Source organism: Hypomesus nipponensis, chromosome 8 (genome assembly GCF_054491055.1).
Source record: "Hypomesus nipponensis isolate SF chromosome 8, ASM5449105v1, whole genome shotgun sequence".
Taxonomy (NCBI): domain Eukaryota; kingdom Metazoa; phylum Chordata; class Actinopteri; order Osmeriformes; family Osmeridae; genus Hypomesus; species Hypomesus nipponensis.
Window position 1 is genome coordinate 595,028 of NC_140368.1, and position 17,623 is coordinate 612,650.

A 17,623-nucleotide genomic window follows, 5' to 3' on the forward strand; every position below is an offset into this window, starting at 1 on the left:
CGTGGGATGGGAAACTCAGACAGAGCTGTTCCCTCATCTCCTGTCCAGATCTGGATCACATTACAAGCAACACAGAGCTGCTCTGGGATTTATTGCTTGTCGTAATCAAACGGCTGGTCCCTGTGGTCATGTGTTGACAAGTTGTAGCCCCTGGACAAGCGAATTACATGCTTTACCCTGCGCTGACTTCAGTTCCCAGAATGCACCTGTTCTAGACAGTCCTGGCCTCACTGTGTCTACCTGCACAACCAAAGGAAGTCCCCAGCCTTGCAACAAAGGAAGCAGAACAGAGACAGTGAATCTGACCCATGCCTCCGGAGGCTCGTCCTCAGATCCAGCCAACCACCTAGCTGGAGGGAGATTAGAAAACACGACGGGGATTGCCATGGAAACGCCTTGCGGGCGTCTCCGCATGAAAGGACGATAGGAGAGAGGTTTCGGCGCGGCGGTCGGATCGCGTGGGAGCTGTTCCCCGACAGGTGGCTGGTCTAGCAGCCCGTCTGTGAATGACATCCCCAGCGTTCCACGTTCCCATCCCGCGACCCCATCCTGCGTCCTCCGGTCTCTGGCAATGTCCACATAACAAGAACACGAGCAGCTCCGCGTACGAGAACCACTACGAGTAAGCGTACGAGAATTGCTTTGACCACAACCATAACATGTAACGATTAAACCGTACATGGGCAAGGAGTGTGGTTATTTGCTAGTTATGGGAACAGCCACCAGGAATTCATCGTTGTACATTGTATTACTATTCTGATTCTGATATTTGTGGAGGAGGATTTAGAATCAGAAAGAAAATACTTTTCCTCTTAGCAGATGTCCAGGCAGGTAGTGTTTTTCCCTGAGGGAGTTGATACAGACCAGAGACTCCTTCATGAAGAGCCTTTCATGACTCATGCAGACAAAACAAAGAATATCTTTGAAGATATGATTTCTCTGAGTTGGGGGAGTCGCTGACAAGTAGCTCAACTTCAGTCAATCACAACGACAGCATGTTTACAGCAGCAGGGTTAGACTGGACTCCACCTTTCTCCATTTGATGTATTAGCGTGCTCTGCTCTCAGCACCGAGGTAGCCAGGCTGTCTACCAAGCCGTTTAAAGGCATGTTGGGTTGAAGGCAGAGGTCAAAGTTAAACTCCAGTCAGCCTAGAGGTTAAAGAGCCGTCAGTGTGAGGAGATGGATGGGTTCAGCTGCTGTCCTAAAGGCTGGGGAGGCTGGTGGTTCTTCTAAGAGAGACATGGTCACCTCTCTCTGACCCTGGCCACCTCTCTCTGACCCTGGTCACCTCTCTCTGACCCTGGTCACCTCTCTCTGACCCTGGTCACCTCTCTGACCCTGGTCACCTCTCTCTGACCCTGGTCACCTCTCTGATCCTGGTCACCTCTCTCTGACCCTGGTCACCTCTCTCTGACCCTGGTCACCTCTCTCTGACCCTGGTCACCTCTCTGACCCTGGTCACCTCTCTCTGACCCTGGTCACCTCTCTGACCCTGGTCCCCTCTCTCTGACCCTGGCCACCTCTCTCTGACCCTGGACACCTCTCTGACCCTGGTCATCTCTCTCTGACCCTGGTCACCTCTCTGACCCTGGTCACCTCTCTCTGACCCTGGCCACCTCTCTCTGACCCTGGTCACCTCTCTCTGACCCTGGCCACTTCTCTCTGACCCTGGCCACCTGGTGACAGGCTGGAAATGATTGGACCAGCCAGTCATCAGTCCAGCTAGAAACACATGCTGGGGCCTTGGGAACTGAGGCCAGATTTATAGAGTTCCCACTGTACTGGACTACAGCCCCCAGGAGGCAAGCTTATACCCACAGCAATAAACTGGATTAATTAATAGCCCTGGATGTTCTCATTCTCAGGCACCATTTAGTTAGGGTGAAAGTACAGGCAACCTTTAATCTGACAAATATTAAATAAGTCACCCTCCAGTTTTTGGCTCCAACCCAAATACTTAGCAGTGAAATCACAGATTACGGTGCTTTTTGTGTGTTTTTTTGTCTTCTGCAACGTAAACGCTTATGATCTGCCCACAAATCCCTTTTAACCCTAAAATAGTGTTCAAAGGGAGGCGTTGTGCTTCAGAAGGATGGGTGTGAGGAAACGGTATCTTGCTGCTGACAGCCAGAGACCATGCACAGCACCATCATATGCAACATTGATTCATAGCTGGTGACGCTGAAATATCTGCCCACTAAATGACTCTGTTGACAGCTGTCACAATAACGTTTCTCTGACTTCACTTTGCTTCTACTAGACATGGATACTTGCTGTCATTGTTTTAACTAAAACCATTTAAAACGCTAAATAATGTGTGTATACAAATGTAGTGATATTTATTATAATATACCTAATGATTGATCATTCTGCTGAAATCCCACCATTTAACAAGCGTGCACACTGCCCTGTCATCTAGCTGCAAAATCACACGCTTTTGACAGACACTTGTTTGAATATGCATCGTTTATGTGTAGGACTGGAGATGCGCAGGGTTTGTGTGAAGCCACTGATCTGTACGGTATCCGTATCACATATTTGTCTGCAGTGAAATTCTGAGAGACTCCCATTTGTGTAGACCTATCCAGTTAGGTACAGACCTGCAACATTCCTGAGTAGTCAGCGACCAACTCAGAGTCTGGCTAAGTGCTCGCACATAGAGACCGGTGGCATTAGCTAGCTCGCAAAGACGGGAACATGGCCTCCATTGCACTGAATTGCACGCCTTTTTTGTTGGGTTTGATTTACTGCACGTTACTTTTTGGATCCGTTTTTTGCGACTCTGACACAGAAGAGGACGAACATGTCAAGCATACGTACACAGTGGAAATGTTTAACAACGCTGTGCCCACCGCACCACACTTTGTCATGTTCTTCGCTCCTTGGTAAGTCGTCCACTTTAGCAAGATAGGTGGCTGCTAGCCTAACTAAGCTTTAAGTGAATGAATGAACTAGCTAGTCGGCTATCACGCTGGGACACTGTTGACATGATGTCTGACTAACTAGAGCAGTTTGCCTTTACTGTCTCACCGTGCTACCACCGTGTAGCGTAGCGAGCTGCACTAAGTGTGCAGCCACCAATGTGTTAGCAAGCCGACTAGCTAACTAGCCTAGCCAGGCAGACCAGCGGTTGGTTTTGCTAACCACCAGAATAGACAAGAGAGCAAGCTCGACTAAATAAAATAGAAAACACTGTGACAAAACAAACTATAGTTCAAAGGTACCCAGAAGCATGGCTGGGTGTTTTTGACTTTTGTCGTTTAACTTAAGTTTCAAGCAAGTAGAGTACCTAGTTTCTATTGCTAGGATGTCAGCTAGCTTTAGCTAATTTAGCTAGCAGGAACAGTAGCTACAGGACTGGATACCGGCGGAATGTAGCCGCGGACGTGGCAAGCAGAGATTGACTGGCTACGTAACCGTGAATACATACACGCTCTCATGCTGTCTAGGTTTATATAAACATTTAGCAAAATCTTGCCACCTCCAAACAAGTTTATTCCTTCCCTGTCATGCAATCATACGTGACTGTACTGTACTCATTTATGTCCTTGGCACAGATTACTTAACGCTACACAAGACAAGGTGATTAAACGGGATTATGTTTTGCGTTGTTTCCCCCAAACAGGACATAGTTCTTCGATCTGACAAATCATCATTAATGTATCCAATTTCTAAGTGTCTCTCGTCTACAGTATCCTGAGGTCATTCAATTCTCAGAGATTGTCTCTTTGACAAGTATGTTCCGATATGCGTTCTTGTGTTGCACCGTACGATGTAATATTGCTGATGTGTTACTGTTGCACTCTAGTTGAGATTTTCTTTTTAAACTGCACTGGAAGGAATACAGACAGACCCTCGACTGCGCACCAAACTGCTGTTCAGCTTTGCCCTTCTGATCCTTGATCTCGTGCTCAGGTGTGGCCACTGCCAGCGGCTGCAGAGCACCTGGAACGAACTAGCAGACAAGTACAACAGTATGGCGTCGCCTCCCGTGTATGTCGTCAAGGTTGACTGCACTCAAGATGTCAAATTCTGCTCCAACGTCCACGGGATCAGGGGATACCCCACGTGAGTAGCTACCACTGTCTCAGCAATACTGCTGTTGCTCTATGGGGATGGGTATAGCTCATTAGTAGAACATGGGGATGGGTATAGCTCAGTGGTAGAGCATGGGGATGGGTATAGCTCAGTGGTAGAACATGGGGATGGGTATAGCTCAGTGGTAGAACATGGGGATGGGTATAGCTCAGTGGTAGAACATGGGGATGGGTATAGCTCAGTGGTAGAACATGGGGATGGGTACAGCTCAGTGGTTGAGGTTGTTGCTCAGTAGCTCATTGGGGATTGTGTGTGTGTTGTAAGCAGTCATCTTGCTGTCTGTGCAGGCTGGTTCTGTTCAAGCCTGAGCTGGAGCCGGTGAAGTACCAGGGTTCCAGGGATCTGCAGTCTCTGGAGACGTGGATGCTGAAGACCCTGCAGGAGGTTCCTGAGGTGAGATCACACTCGCCTTCCTCTTCCAGACATCCTCCAAGTCTTCATCCTCCAGGTGTAGATCTCCAGGACTAGAGAGAGGTCTGCCGATGATGTGGGTAGTGTAATTAATGTGTGTGTGTGTGTGTGTGCCAGGAGCTGGAGAGTGAGTTGGAGCTCCCTAAGGTCCCGGAGGTCAAGCAGGGTCTGTACGACCTCTCTGCTGCTAGCTTCAAGGGCCACATCGCTACAGGTAGGAGTCTGTGTCACCTGGCGAAGGTCTTTCACACCCCAAACCAGGAAACAGTGGTTTTGAATCAAGAGGGCCACTTCCTGAACTTGAAATACAGTTTCCTTTCCTGTTCCAGCTTCTGTTTTCATGTATGCTGAACTTCTGTCTCTATACATCACAGTTTTACTAATGTAATCCAGAATTTTATGTAATACTTTTTGTGTGTTAAAATTACACTTGGATATATTCTGTCAGTCGCCATAGCTAACATATAGCGCACTTGTCACCTGTCTCTGTTATAACTTCATGTTTCCAGTTGCTGGACAACACAACTTAAATAAATGTCAGCTGTGATAATTGTCCCACTGAAATCACTGCTCTCAAGCCCTGTTTGACTCAAATGTTTAGGTTGTACAAGAAAAATAAATGATTTGTATATTTGGAGAAAAAAGACAGGATATGACATGGCCGTTTTGAAGAAGAATGTTTATAGGTTTCACTGTGGAATCTTGGCAGCCATAATGATGTTGCGTAATGAGTTAGCATTTACCCTCAGTAAACACACAGTATAGTGGAGTTTCAAGGCCAGTGATACTTAAAGGGGATATTTGGTGCTCTGCTTGAAGTTATCCCACCCTCATGAAGACACCCTTAACTAGACAGGATCACATACTTCTTTCTAAATATTTTTTGCCATCCCTCTGCTCTACCCCTCTGTGTGTTCCCTCTGCTCTACCCCTCTGTGTGTTCCCTCTGCTCTACCCCTCTGTGTGTTCCCTCTGCTCTACCCCTCTGTGTGTTCCCTCTACCCCTCTGTGTGTTCCCTCTGCTCTACCCCTCTGTGTGTTCCCTCTGCTCTACCCCTCTGTGTGTTCCCTCTGCTCTACCCCTCTGTGTGTTCCCTCTGCTCTACCCCTCTGTGTGTTCCCTCTGCTCTACCCCTCTGTGTGTTCCCTCTACTCTACCCCTCTGTGTGTTCCCTCTGCTCTACCCCTCTGTGTGTTCCCTCTGCTCTACCCCTCTGTGTGTTCCCTCTGCTCTACCCCTCTGTGTGTTCCCTCTGCTCTACCCCTCTGTGTGTTCCCTCTGCTCTACCCCTCTGTGTGTTCCCTCTGCCCTACCCCTCTGTGTGTTCCCTCTGCTCTACCCCTCTGTGTGTTCCCTCTGCTCTACCCCTCTGTGTGTTCCCTCTACTCTACCCCTCTGTGTGTTCCCTCTACCCCTCTGTGTGTTCCCTCTGCTCTACCCCTCTGTGTGTTCCCTCTGCTCTACCCCTCTGTGTGTTCCCTCTACCCCTCTGTGTGTTCCCTCTGCTCTACCCCTCTGTGTGTTCCCTCTGCTCTACCCCTCTGTGTGTTCCCTCTGCTCTACCCCTCTGTGTGTTCCCTCTACCCCTCTGTGTGTTCCCTCTGCTCTACCCCTCTGTGTGTTCCCTCTGCTCTACCCCTCTGTGTGTTCCCTCTACTCTACCCCTCTGTGTGTTCCCTCTGCTCTACCCCTCTGTGTGTTCCCTCTGCTCTACCCCTCTGTGTGTTCCCTCTGCTCTACCCCTCTGTGTGTTCCCTCTACCCCTCTGTGTGTTCCCTCTGCTCTACCCCTCTGTGTGTTCCCTCTGCTCTACCCCTCTGTGTGTTCCCTCTACTCTACCCCTCTGTGTGTTCCCTCTGCTCTACCCCTCTGTGTGTTCCCTCTGCTCTACCCCTCTGTGTGTTCCCTCTGCTCTACCCCTCTGTGTGTTCCCTCTGCTCTACCCCTCTGTGTGTTCCCTCTGCTCTACCCCTCTGTGTGTTCCCTCTGCTCTACCCCTCTGTGTGTTCCCTCTGCTCTACCCCTCTGTGTGTTCCCTCTACTCTACCCCTCTGTGTGTTCCCTCTACCCCTCTGTGTGTTCCCTCTGCTCTACCCCTCTGTGTGTTCCCTCTGCTCTACCCCTCTGTGTGTTCCCTCTGCTCTACCCCTCTGTGTGTTCCCTCTGCTCTACCCCTCTGTGTGTTCCCTCTACTCTACCCCTCTGTGTGTTCCCTCTACCCCTCTGTGTGTTCCCTCTGCTCTACCCCTCTGTGTGTTCCCTCTGCTCTACCCCTCTGTGTGTTCCCTCTGCTCTACCCCTCTGTGTGTTCCCTCTGCTCTACCCCTCTGTGTGTTCCCTCTACTCTACCCCTCTGTGTGTTCCCTCTACCCCTCTGTGTGTTCCCTCTGCTCTACCCCTCTGTGTGTTCCCTCTGCTCTACCCCTCTGTGTGTTCCCTCTACTCTACCCCTCTGTGTGTTCCCTCTGCTCTACCCCTCTGTGTGTTCCCTCTACCCCTCTGTGTGTTCCCTCTGCTCTACCCCTCTGTGTGTTCCCTCTACCCCTCTGTGTGTTCCCTCTGCTCTACCCCTCTGTGTGTTCCCTCTACTCTACCCCTCTGTGTGTTCCCTCTGCTCTACCCCTCTGTGTGTTCCCTCTGCTCTACCCCTCTGTGTGTTCCCTCTACTCTACCCCTCTGTGTGTTCCCTCTACCCCTCTGTGTGTTCCCTCTACTCTACCCCTCTGTGTGTTCCCTCTACCCCTCTGTGTGTTCCCTCTACCCCTCTGTGTGTTCCCTCTACTCTACCCCTCTGTGTGTTCCCTCTACCCCTCTGTGTGTTCCCTCTACCCCTCTGTGTGTTCCCTCTGCTCTACCCCTCTGTGTGTTCCCTCTGCTCTACCCCTCTGTGTGTTCCCTCTACCCCTCTGTGTGTTCCCTCTACCCCTCTGTGTGTTCCCTCTGCTCTACCCCTCTGTGTGTTCCCTCTGCTCTACCCCTCTGTGTGTTCCCTCTACCCCTCTGTGTGTTCCCTCTGCTCTACCCCTCTGTGTGTTCCCTCTACCCCTCTGTGTGTTCCCTCTGCTCTACCCCTCTGTGTGTTCCCTCTGCTCTACCCCTCTGTGTGTTCCCTCTACCCCTCTGTGTGTTCCCTCTACCCCTCTGTGTGTTCCCTCTACCCCTCTGTGTGTTCCCTCTGCTCTACCCCTCTGTGTGTTCCCTCTGCTCTACCCCTCTGTGTGTTCCCTCTGCTCTACCCCTCTGTGTGTTCCCTCTGCTCTACCCCTCTGTGTGTTCCCTCTGCTCTACCCCTCTGTGTGTTCCCTCTGCTCTACCCCTCTGTGTGTTCCCTCTACCCCTCTGTGTGTTCCCTCTGCTCTACCCCTCTGTGTGTTCCCTCTACCCCTCTGTGTGTTCCCTCTACCCCTCTGTGTGTTCCCTCTGCTCTACCCCTCTGTGTGTTCCCTCTGCTCTACCCCTCTGTGTGTTCCCTCTACCCCTCTGTGTGTTCCCTCTGCTCTACCCCTCTGTGTGTTCCCTCTACCCCTCTGTGTGTTCCCTCTGCTCTACCCCTCTGTGTGTTCCCTCTGCTCTACCCCTCTGTGTGTTCCCTCTACCCCTCTGTGTGTTCCCTCTACCCCTCTGTGTGTTCCCTCTGCTCTACCCCTCTGTGTGTTCCCTCTACCCCTCTGTGTGTTCCCTCTACCCCTCTGTGTGTTCCCTCTGCTCTACCCCTCTGTGTGTTCCCTCTACCCCTCTGTGTGTTCCCTCTACCCCTCTGTGTGTTCCCTCTGCTCTACCCCTCTGTGTGTTCCCTCTACCCCTCTGTGTGTTCCCTCTGCTCTACCCCTCTGTGTGTTCCCTCTGCTCTACCCCTCTGTGTGTTCCCTCTACCCCTCTGTGTGTTCCCTCTACCCCTCTGTGTGTTCCCTCTACCCCTCTGTGTGTTCCCTCTACCCCTCTGTGTGTTCCCTCTACCCCTCTGTGTGTTCCCTCTACCCCTCTGTGTGTTCCCTCTACCCCTCTGTGTGTTCCCTCTGCTCTACCCCTCTGTGTGTTCCCTCTGCTCTACCCCTCTGTGTGTTCCCTCTACCCCTCTGTGTGTTCCCTCTGCTCTACCCCTCTGTGTGTTCCCTCTGCTCTACCCCTCTGTGTGTTCCCTCTACCCCTCTGTGTGTTCCCTCTGCTCTACCCCTCTGTGTGTTCCCTCTACCCCTCTGTGTGTTCCCTCTACCCCTCTGTGTGTTCCCTCTACCCCTCTGTGTGTTCCCTCTACCCCTCTGTGTGTTCCCTCTACCCCTCTGTGTGTTCCCTCTACCCCTCTGTGTGTTCCCTCTGCTCTACCCCTCTGTGTGTTCCCTCTGCTCTACCCCTCTGTGTGTTCCCTCTGCTCTACCCCTCTGTGTGTTCCCTCTGCTCTACCCCTCTGTGTGTTCCCTCTGCTCTACCCCTCTGTGTGTTCCCTCTACCCCTCTGTGTGTTCCCTCTACCCCTCTGTGTGTTCCCTCTGCTCTACCCCTCTGTGTGTTCCCTCTGCTCTACCCCTCTGTGTGTTCCCTCTACCCCTCTGTGTGTTTCCTCTACCCCTCTGTGTGTTCCCTCTACTCTACCCCTCTGTGTGTTCCCTCTGCTCTACCCCTCTGTGTGTTCCCTCTGCTCTACCCCTCTGTGTGTTCCCTCTGCTCTACCCCTCTGTGTGTTCCCTCTACCCCTCTGTGTGTTCCCTCTGCTCTACCCCTCTGTGTGTTCCCTCTGCTCTACCCCTCTGTGTGTTCCCTCTGCTCTACCCCTCTGTGTGTTCCCTCTGCTCTACCCCTCTGTGTGTTCCCTCTACCCCTCTGTGTGTTTCCTCTACCCCTCTGTGTGTTCCCTCTGCTCTACCCCTCTGTGTGTTCCCTCTGCTCTACCCCTCTGTGTGTTCCCTCTACCCCTCTGTGTGTTCCCTCTACCCCTCTGTGTGTTCCCTCTGCTCTACCCCTCTGTGTGTTCCCTCTGCTCTACCCCTCTGTGTGTTCCCTCTGCTCTACCCCTCTGTGTGTTCCCTCTACTCTACCCCTCTGTGTGTTCCCTCTACCCCTCTGTGTGTTCCCTCTGCCCCTCTTTCTCCTCTCCTTCTCGTAGGATCTCACTTTGTCAAGTTCTTTGCCCCGTGGTGTGGTCACTGCAAGGCGATGGCCCCCACCTGGGAACAGCTGGCCTCCAGCCTCGAGCACTCAGACACCGTCAAGATAGGCAAGGTGAGGGGCTTGATCTACTGGCACCAGTTTGATTCCTACCCGGGACATTTTCTGTCATGGCTCTCGCTCTCTCTCTCTCTCTCTCTCTCTCTCTCTCTCTCTCTCTCTCTCTCTCTCTCTCTCTCTCTCTCTCTCTCTCTCTCTCTCTCTCTCTCTCTCTCTCTCTCTCTCTCTCTCTCTCTCTCTCTCTCTCTCTCTCTCTCTCTCTCTCTCTCTCTCTCTCTCTCTCTCTCTCTCTCTCTCTCTCTCTCTCTCTCTCTCTCTCTCTCTCTCTCTCTCTCTCTCTCTCTCTCTCTCTCTCTCTCTCTCTCTCTCTCTCTCTCTCTCTCTCTCTCTCTCTCTCTCTCTCTCTCTCTCTCTCTCTCTCTCTCTCTCTCTCTCTCTCTCTCTCTCTCTCTCTCTCTCTCTCTCTCTCTCTCTCTCTCTCTCTCTCTCTCTCTCTCTCTCTCTCTCTCTCTCTCTCTCTCTCTCTCTCTCTCTCTCTCTCTCTCTCTCTCTCTCTCTCTCTCTCTCTCTCTCTCTCTCTCTCTCTCTCTCTCTCTCTCTCTCTCTCTCTCTCTCTCTCTCTCTCTCTCTCTCTCTCTCTCTCTCTCTCTCTCTCTCTCTCTCTCTCTCTCTCTCTCTCTCTCTCTCTCTCTCTCTCTCTCTCTCTCTCTCTCTCTCTCTCTCTCTCTCTCTCTCTCTCTCTCTCTCTCTCTCTCTCTCTCTCTCTCTCTCTCTCTCTCTCTCTCTCTCTCTCTCTCTCTCTCTCTCTCTCTCTCTCTCTCTCTCTCTCTCTATCTCTCTCTCTCTCTCTCTCATATATATCAAGTCGAACAAACAAAGCTGAGTGTGGGTCAGAGCACCATGTGGCTGCTGGTGTCTGTCTGTCAGACCAGGATGTGGATCATACCATCGTCCTCTTCTGCAAATATGTACACAACACCCATAGTACTGTAGAAAAGACAAACATGGGTGATAGGACTACTATGTGAATGAACCTGATTGGCTAGCCTGAGACCTGTCTTGTTTCTGATTGGCCAGGTGGACTGCACACAGCATTACGAGGTGTGCTCGGAGAACTCGGTGCGTGGATACCCCACCCTGCTGTTCTTCAGGAACGGAGAGAAGGTAGGCAGCAGGAAGGAGCTGTGAAGAAATCAACCCATTATGATGACGATGGTGAAGGTGATGGCTGTTTTGCTTTGGCCCTGCAGACAGAGCAGTATCGGGGGAAGAGGGATCTGGACTCCCTGAAGGACTTTGTGGATGCCCAGCTGAAGGTGGAGGAGGTGGAGGAGGTTCTTGGTGAGGAAGACACCGCGGCCAACGAGGTGGAGCTGCCAAACGCCGAGCCAGCTGAAGAGGAGGTGTGTGTGAGCGAGCTAAAGCCCATCAGAACCTTCACATGCTGCTGCAGACGAGTACGGGTGCAGCTCAGTGGTTAGAGGGTTTGAAAGAAGATCGAGGCTTGCACCGATTGTACATTGCTTTTGATAAAAGTATTAATGTATTATGGGAAATGTATGTAGGACCTCCTCCACACACCAGACCAGAGCGATGCAGCACTCAACAGTAATTAGGGTCTGGCCAGCTATTTCCTTCCACTCCATGCCAAGACATGCAGCTACTCTGCTCAGTGTGAAAGATGACATCATGTGTCGGGGCCCGCTCCACCGCAGAGAAACGAGGTGTGGCGATGAGAAACATGCTGTTGCCAAAGCCAGTCTCAAACCACAACAGCTGATTTAGGTGGAGAGATTCTGAACATATGATGACAGTCCAGTATACTTGACTAACTGAAGTCTGTCTGTCTCCAACAGTCAGGTGTTGTGATCCTAACAGAGAGCAACTTTGACGATCTGGTGGCCAAAGGTTTCACCTTCATCAAGTTCTACGCCCCCTGGTAAGAAAGGACTTTGTTGAATCATCTCTCTCTGAAATGACAGTGACCGCATTTGTAAAAGTGGCACATTTGGGTCATTCTCCCCAACAAGCTCCTGATCGTTAATGTCCTCGTTAGGGTTAGCTCATGTCCTCGTTAGGGTTAGCTCATGTCCTCGTTAGGGTTAGCTCATGTCCTCGTTAGGGTTAGCTCATGTCCTCGTTAGGGTTAGCTCATGTCCTCGTTAGGGTTAGCTCATGTCCTCGTTAGGGTTAGCTCATGTCCTCGTTAGGGTTAGCTCATGTCCTCGTTAGGGTTAGCTCATGTCCTCGTTAGGGTTAGCTCATGTCCTCGTTAGGGTTAGCTCATGTCCTCGTTAGGGTTAGCTCATGTCCTCGTTAGGGTTAGCTCATGTCCTCGTTAGGGTTAGCTCATGTCCTCGTTAGGGTTAGCTCATGTCCTCGTTAGGGTTAGCTCATGTCCTCGTTAGGGTTAGCTCATGTCCTCGTTAGGGTTAGCTCATGTCCTCGTTAGGGTTAGCTCATGTCCTCGTTAGGGTTAGCTCATGTCCTCGTTAATCACGCATGGCAGATCCTCGTAGACCAGTGTGTGTAAAAGCTATTTGACCCCCCCTGCCCCCAGGTGTGGTCACTGTAAGAACCTGGCCCCCACCTGGGAAGATCTCTCCAGGAAGGAGTTCCCTGGTCTGACAGACGTGAAGGTGGCCACGGTGGACTGCACCGTGGAGCGCTCGCTGTGCAACAGGTTTGCGGTGAGTTTCTGAACACCGAGGAGGAGGGAGGGGAGGGGGGAGGAGGGAGGGGAGTGGGGGGGGAGGGAGGGAGGGGAGGGGGAGGAGGGAGGAGCAAGCCAGCGTTCTCTCTGGAAAACACCATTTTGTGGCTATCACAACCGGACCTTTCCTACACACATGCGCACACACACAGACTGTCCTGTGTGAGTGAAGTTGTAAAGCATCGTCACCTCATCATGTGATGAAGGCTGTTGCCTTGGTGACACAGCTCTGTAAACCCTGGAGCTTCTCTTGACTCCTGAAGCTCATAAAGCTGTCACGTGACCCCTGAACCTGTTCACAACTCTAACCCTGACCCTGTATGATTCTACCCCTGAACCTGTTCACAACTCTGAACCTGACCCTGTATGATTCTACCCCTGAACCTGTTCACAACTCTGAACCTGACCCTGTATGATTCTACCCCTGAACCTGTTCACAACTCTGAACCTGACCCTGTATGATTCTACCCCTGACCCCCTGAACCTGTTCACAACTCTAACCTGACCCTGTATGATTCTACCCCTGAACCTGTTCACAACTCTAACCCTGACCCTGTATGATTCTACCCCTGACCCTGACCCCCTGACTTCTGCCTCCAGGTGCGTGGGTACCCCACGTTGCTGCTGTTCCGGGCGGGCCAGCAGGGGGAGGAGCACCATGGGGGGCGTGACCTGGAGAGCCTGCATGCCTTCGTCATGAAGCAGGCCCGAGACGAGCTGTAGCGGAACCCAGTGCCTTCCTCGACACCCCCCACACTGCATATCTGGCCAATGGGAACGCTCTTGTCCCATTCAAGCGCCAGCCCTCTTTCTCTATCCTCCAATCGGTTTAATTAAGACGGCCAGCCCCGCCCACCATCCCTGACGTGTCATGCGAGCCATGACATCTAACCCTTACGAACAGGAAGTGGACGGCGCTTGAATGTTTTACATTCGTTGCCCTGACTCCGCATTCACACAAATATGTCTGGACCCTTGCTTCCCTTCTCTGAAACTGCAGAAATTAGTTGTTGATGAGTCATGATATATCATGAACTGTAATTGTGTTACTGTGTTGTTTGTCTGTGGGGGTCGACTCTGGCTGGACGTCCGGGGTTGTTGAGTGTTAAGTTGACGGTACTTTATCCATCCAGGTGACACACTTGACCCTCAGGGATGCATCACTGCTGGCTATAAGTCTCACATCCAACTGCACTTGGTCTGTTTAGATTGTGTGGTCTTCCATGGCGTTTAATGTACGCCAACTAATGTAAGACTGAATGGTCTGTTTTGTTCTCCACCTTGATGCAGTCTGGGTCAGCAGTGGGCAGAGCTAGCCTTCATGTTATGTCACTAGGTGTACAACTCAACGTCTTTCACTTTCTCAAGAGACTGTCAGCCCAACTGACTGTTTGTGTGTGTGTGTGTGTGTGTGTGTGCGTGCGTGCGTGTTGGCTGTGAGATCATATAACATTCAGTGCTCAATCAATGGAAACAAATGCATCATGAGGTTAACCACTTATTGTCATTAAAGTCTTTATGAATATCACATGGTTGAAGCAGACTCCAGTAAAAAGAGAGCAGTATTTTTCCTGTGAATGAGTTGGACTCTACCCAGGCATTTTTTACACAAGAAGAAGAATGGGGAAGTTGTAACTTTTGTAATAAAATGACTTTTCCAAAAATATGTTGTATTTTAATTTGTTATTGCTTATTTTCTGTTAATGATTCATCTTAAAATGTGAAATAAATAAACTGAAAATGTACAAGTATTTACACATGTCTAAACATGATCACACAAACAGCAGCTTACCAGAGGTATATTTCATGAGTTCTGATTGGTTAGATCACCTAACCAATCAAACCTTGGTTAGGCACAATGGTATGTCATTCTGTTATACTAGCACAGTTATATAAACTGTCAAATTCATGACAAGTTCTTTGAAAAATATAATTTGTATAGCAATTTATTTTACAGTACTACTCACAATATATAGTAAAAAAATCTTCAAATTCAACACAATTGGTAACTTCCAAAAGGTATAAGAGTGTGTTTGTCATCAATAATTGTGACTTTCTTTGTTGACCTTGTAATATTTCAGTGAAGTTGTGTACTGTAAAATAAAGTCCAGCCTGTGTTGTTTAAAGGCTCAGTTATACATTATTCATTCAGAAACAGATGGACAGAGGGTTAAACTTTTAGTTCATTTATGGTCACAAACAAGGACTGAATTCATAGATGAGCCTCGTTAGTTTGTCTTCTTAACCAAATGCGTAGCCCTTCTCTCTGTGGTGTTTAGAGGGATAGCCACGAGACCCCAACACAGAAATGGCTGTTTGCAGGAAGTCAAAGACATAAAAGTTCTTTCTATTGCTCTTTGAAGGAAAACATCAGTTCGACCACAACCTGCGACATGTTGAACCAGATTGGTGCATAAGACCACAGTCTGGGCCCAACAAATATTGACACACTAGTGATATTTTGAGGAAACGACTCCTAGGACAGTATGTGGGCATACTGGTCCAGTCCATATGTATTTTTGGAAGGCAAACATCTAAGAGCTCCGGAGCAGAACTAATACACGAGTAGAGGAAACGAAGGGAGAATTTCCATGAGCTGCAATGTTTTCTGACACATTTTCATTTGAATTGAGTTCAAATCAGTTTAGTGTTAGACTCAGTATACACCGTACATCTGTTGGAAGAGTAGTTACACTGTAGTCAGAGCAGAGAGCCATGGCTAACAGCAACTCTGGAGAGGAGGTGGAGGGACAGCAGTCTGGACGATCACCAGCTTCCCTCAGCCTGAGGACAGGAGAGGGATGCCAGTTCTCACACACACAGACACACACACAGATACACACACACACACGTACACGCAGATCCTAGATGTTGAGGCTCCAATGCAACAAACGGGCAGATGGTGGACAAAGTTTCAATCAACTGAACGTTAGTCCAAGTTTAGTCTAACATCAGTCCAGCATGTTAAAGCTGGTCTAACTGCTCCAATCCTGATCTCTAGAATGTTAAAGCTGGTCTAACTGCTCCAATCCTGATCCCTAGGGTGTGTTGGTAGTGGTGTGACTGGTCCAGTGCTGGTCTCCAGGGTGTGTTGGTAGTGCTGTGACTGGTCCAGTGCTGGTCTCCAGGGTGTGTTGGTAGTGCTGTGACTGGTCCAGTGCTGGTCTCCAGGGTCAGTGACAGCCACAAGCTCGGACAACCATGTTCTTGTATTTCTTCAGGATGACGTTAGAGTTGTCGTCGAAGTAGAGCACAGAGATGGCATGCAGCTTGGTGGGGGCGCAGCACGGCTTGGGCACATTTTCCGGGTTCAAGAGGTGGACCTTCAGAGGGGGAACATACCAGAACGTCAGCTTCAGAGGAGGGAAGGTTAGGGGTTGAGGGAACACGTGTTTCCCTGGTTGCTGTTGGATACTGACCAGAGTCTGTACGATGGCATGGTTGGTGGCGTTCATGTGAGCGTTGAGGGGGAAGGAGCACTCCCCTTCACAGTAGTTTGCAGCGTAGCCCTCCGGAGCGATGATCCATTCCTGTCAAACGCAGGGCCGTCGTTACCACTCTCCTAACACTACCCTGGCTACAAGGGTCTGTAACCAGGACTATAAGATCTGTATGTCTCAAAAGGGCTTTTGGGTCGTTTTGGATATCGAGTGTGTGAAGAGTTGTTGCACTTCTGATCCCTGATGTTCTGCTCTACTTTCTAGATACACACGATCAGAATGTGGCTCTGGAGTGTGTCAGCTAGATCTCACCTGCCAGCCAAGCTCCCGGAAGCTGACATACAGGTCGTGTCTCCTGCAAGCCGTCTTCTGGTCGCTGCTGTTGTAGTCTAGGAGACAACATAGAGGGTTAGTGTTCACAGAACATCTGATTGAATAACTACGTTTGAAAGCTGCCTGACTGACCCCAGAGTTCAGAACATTGGGTTGAGCACAAGTGACAAGTGTGTAACGTCATCTGTGTCCGTTCCACCCTGTCCAATCACAGCGCAGCAAGTGTCGATGGCAGGTGGAGGTTAGACAGAAACAGAGGTCATCTCTGGCATCCGCCAGCTGCCTGAACTCCAGCCCGTCGCTGGGACTTTCCACTGATTTGGATGTTTTTGTTATTTTCCCCTCAGCAGAGCGTGATGATATCAGAGCTGGTGGAATCACTTCCTGTATGTCGAGCACCCCGCCCAGAGAGGGTGTGGTGGCAGAGGGTGAACTGGGCCAGGCCACACTGGGGGGACAGACTTACAGGAGACCAACTCTCCGGTCCCTAGCCTCCTGGCCCCTTGCCTCCTGGCCCCTAGCCTCCTGGCCCCTAGCCTCCTGGTCCCTAGCCTCCTGGTCCCTAGCTTTCTGACCCCTTGCCTCCTGGCCCCTAGCCTCCTGGTCCCTAGCCTCCTGGTCCCTAGCCTCCTGGTCCCTAGCTTCCTGGTCCCTAGCCTCCTGGTCCCTAGCCTCCTGGCCCCTAGCTTCCTGGCCCCTAGCCTCCTGGTCCCTAGTCTCCTGGTCCCTAGCCTCCTGGTCCCTAGCTTCCTGGCCCCTAGCCTCCTGGCCCCTAGCCTCCTGGTCCCTAGCATCCTGGTCCCTAGCTTCCTGGCCCCTAGCCTCCTGGTCCCTAGCCTCCTGGCCCCTAGCCTCCTGGTCCCTAGCCTCCTGGCCCCTAGCCTCCTGGTCCCTAGCTCCGTGTCAACCTGATTTTCTGTGGCTTCAAAATGTGTTTATACAAATCCAGTTTGGTCAGCCTTATTAAGACTATCTGGATTCAAAGCTAATTACATTATGACGTCATTCAGTTGAATTCCTTGTCACACAGGCCCATTAACAGGACTGGCCAGGCCCATGTGACAGCCTCCTCTCCTGGACCTTCAGCCGGGCTGGATGGAGCAAAGTAAAAGAGCATCTGACTGCCACTCAAGAGGTCGTAGGGTTGAATCCTCTGCCCTACGTCACTTTGGCTAAAAGCATCCAGGAACCATGAGACCACGAGAGAGCACACGTGGTCGACCGCTTGGAAGTCTAACTAGACACTTTCACCCTCAAAGGGAAATGGGTTCAGTCACCTGACTCTGGGTTCAAATCTCAGGACAGGAAGTGGAAGGTGCATCTGGTCACCACGAAGGTTGTGAGGTAGTCTGGTAACAGCCTCAGGGGTTTCCCCTGTTCACTTCCTGTCATCTGAGTTAGTGTGTGTGTGATGTGTGTGTGTCTGTGTGTGTGCTTGTCTTTGTGTGTTATGTTTTAGTTAT

General features: G+C 50.7%; 2 protein-coding genes across 3 annotated transcripts in view; one reads left to right on the forward strand and one right to left on the reverse strand.

Moving 5' to 3' along the window:
• On the forward strand, nucleotides 1–14,051 carry txndc5 (thioredoxin domain containing 5). 2 transcript variants are annotated; one of them, XM_084702564.1, is made up of 10 exons: nucleotides 1–622; nucleotides 3,918–4,070; nucleotides 4,388–4,493; nucleotides 4,629–4,725; nucleotides 9,613–9,728; nucleotides 10,752–10,838; nucleotides 10,925–11,077; nucleotides 11,531–11,613; nucleotides 12,235–12,364; nucleotides 12,988–14,051. In XM_084702564.1, exons 1-10 carry the CDS (start codon nucleotides 507–509, stop codon nucleotides 13,108–13,110), a joined length of 1,164 nt encoding a protein of 387 aa, XP_084558690.1. In that variant the 5' UTR covers nucleotides 1–506; the 3' UTR covers nucleotides 13,111–14,051. The 2 variants fall into 2 exon arrangements, with proteins under 2 accessions (XP_084558690.1, XP_084558689.1); XM_084702563.1 differs by lacking the exon at nucleotides 1–622 and adding an exon at nucleotides 2,459–2,887.
• bmp6 (bone morphogenetic protein 6) overlaps nucleotides 13,886–17,623 on the reverse strand; it is a 27,500-nt gene continuing 23,762 nt past the window's right edge. The window contains exons 5-7 of the mRNA XM_084702562.1: nucleotides 16,140–16,216; nucleotides 15,807–15,917; nucleotides 13,886–15,710 (exon numbers count right to left, since the gene is read on the reverse strand). Of these exons, the coding sequence (XP_084558688.1) occupies nucleotides 15,561–15,710; nucleotides 15,807–15,917; nucleotides 16,140–16,216 (338 nt within the window). The 3' untranslated portion in view covers nucleotides 13,886–15,560. The remainder of the gene's footprint in view (nucleotides 15,711–15,806; nucleotides 15,918–16,139; nucleotides 16,217–17,623) is intronic.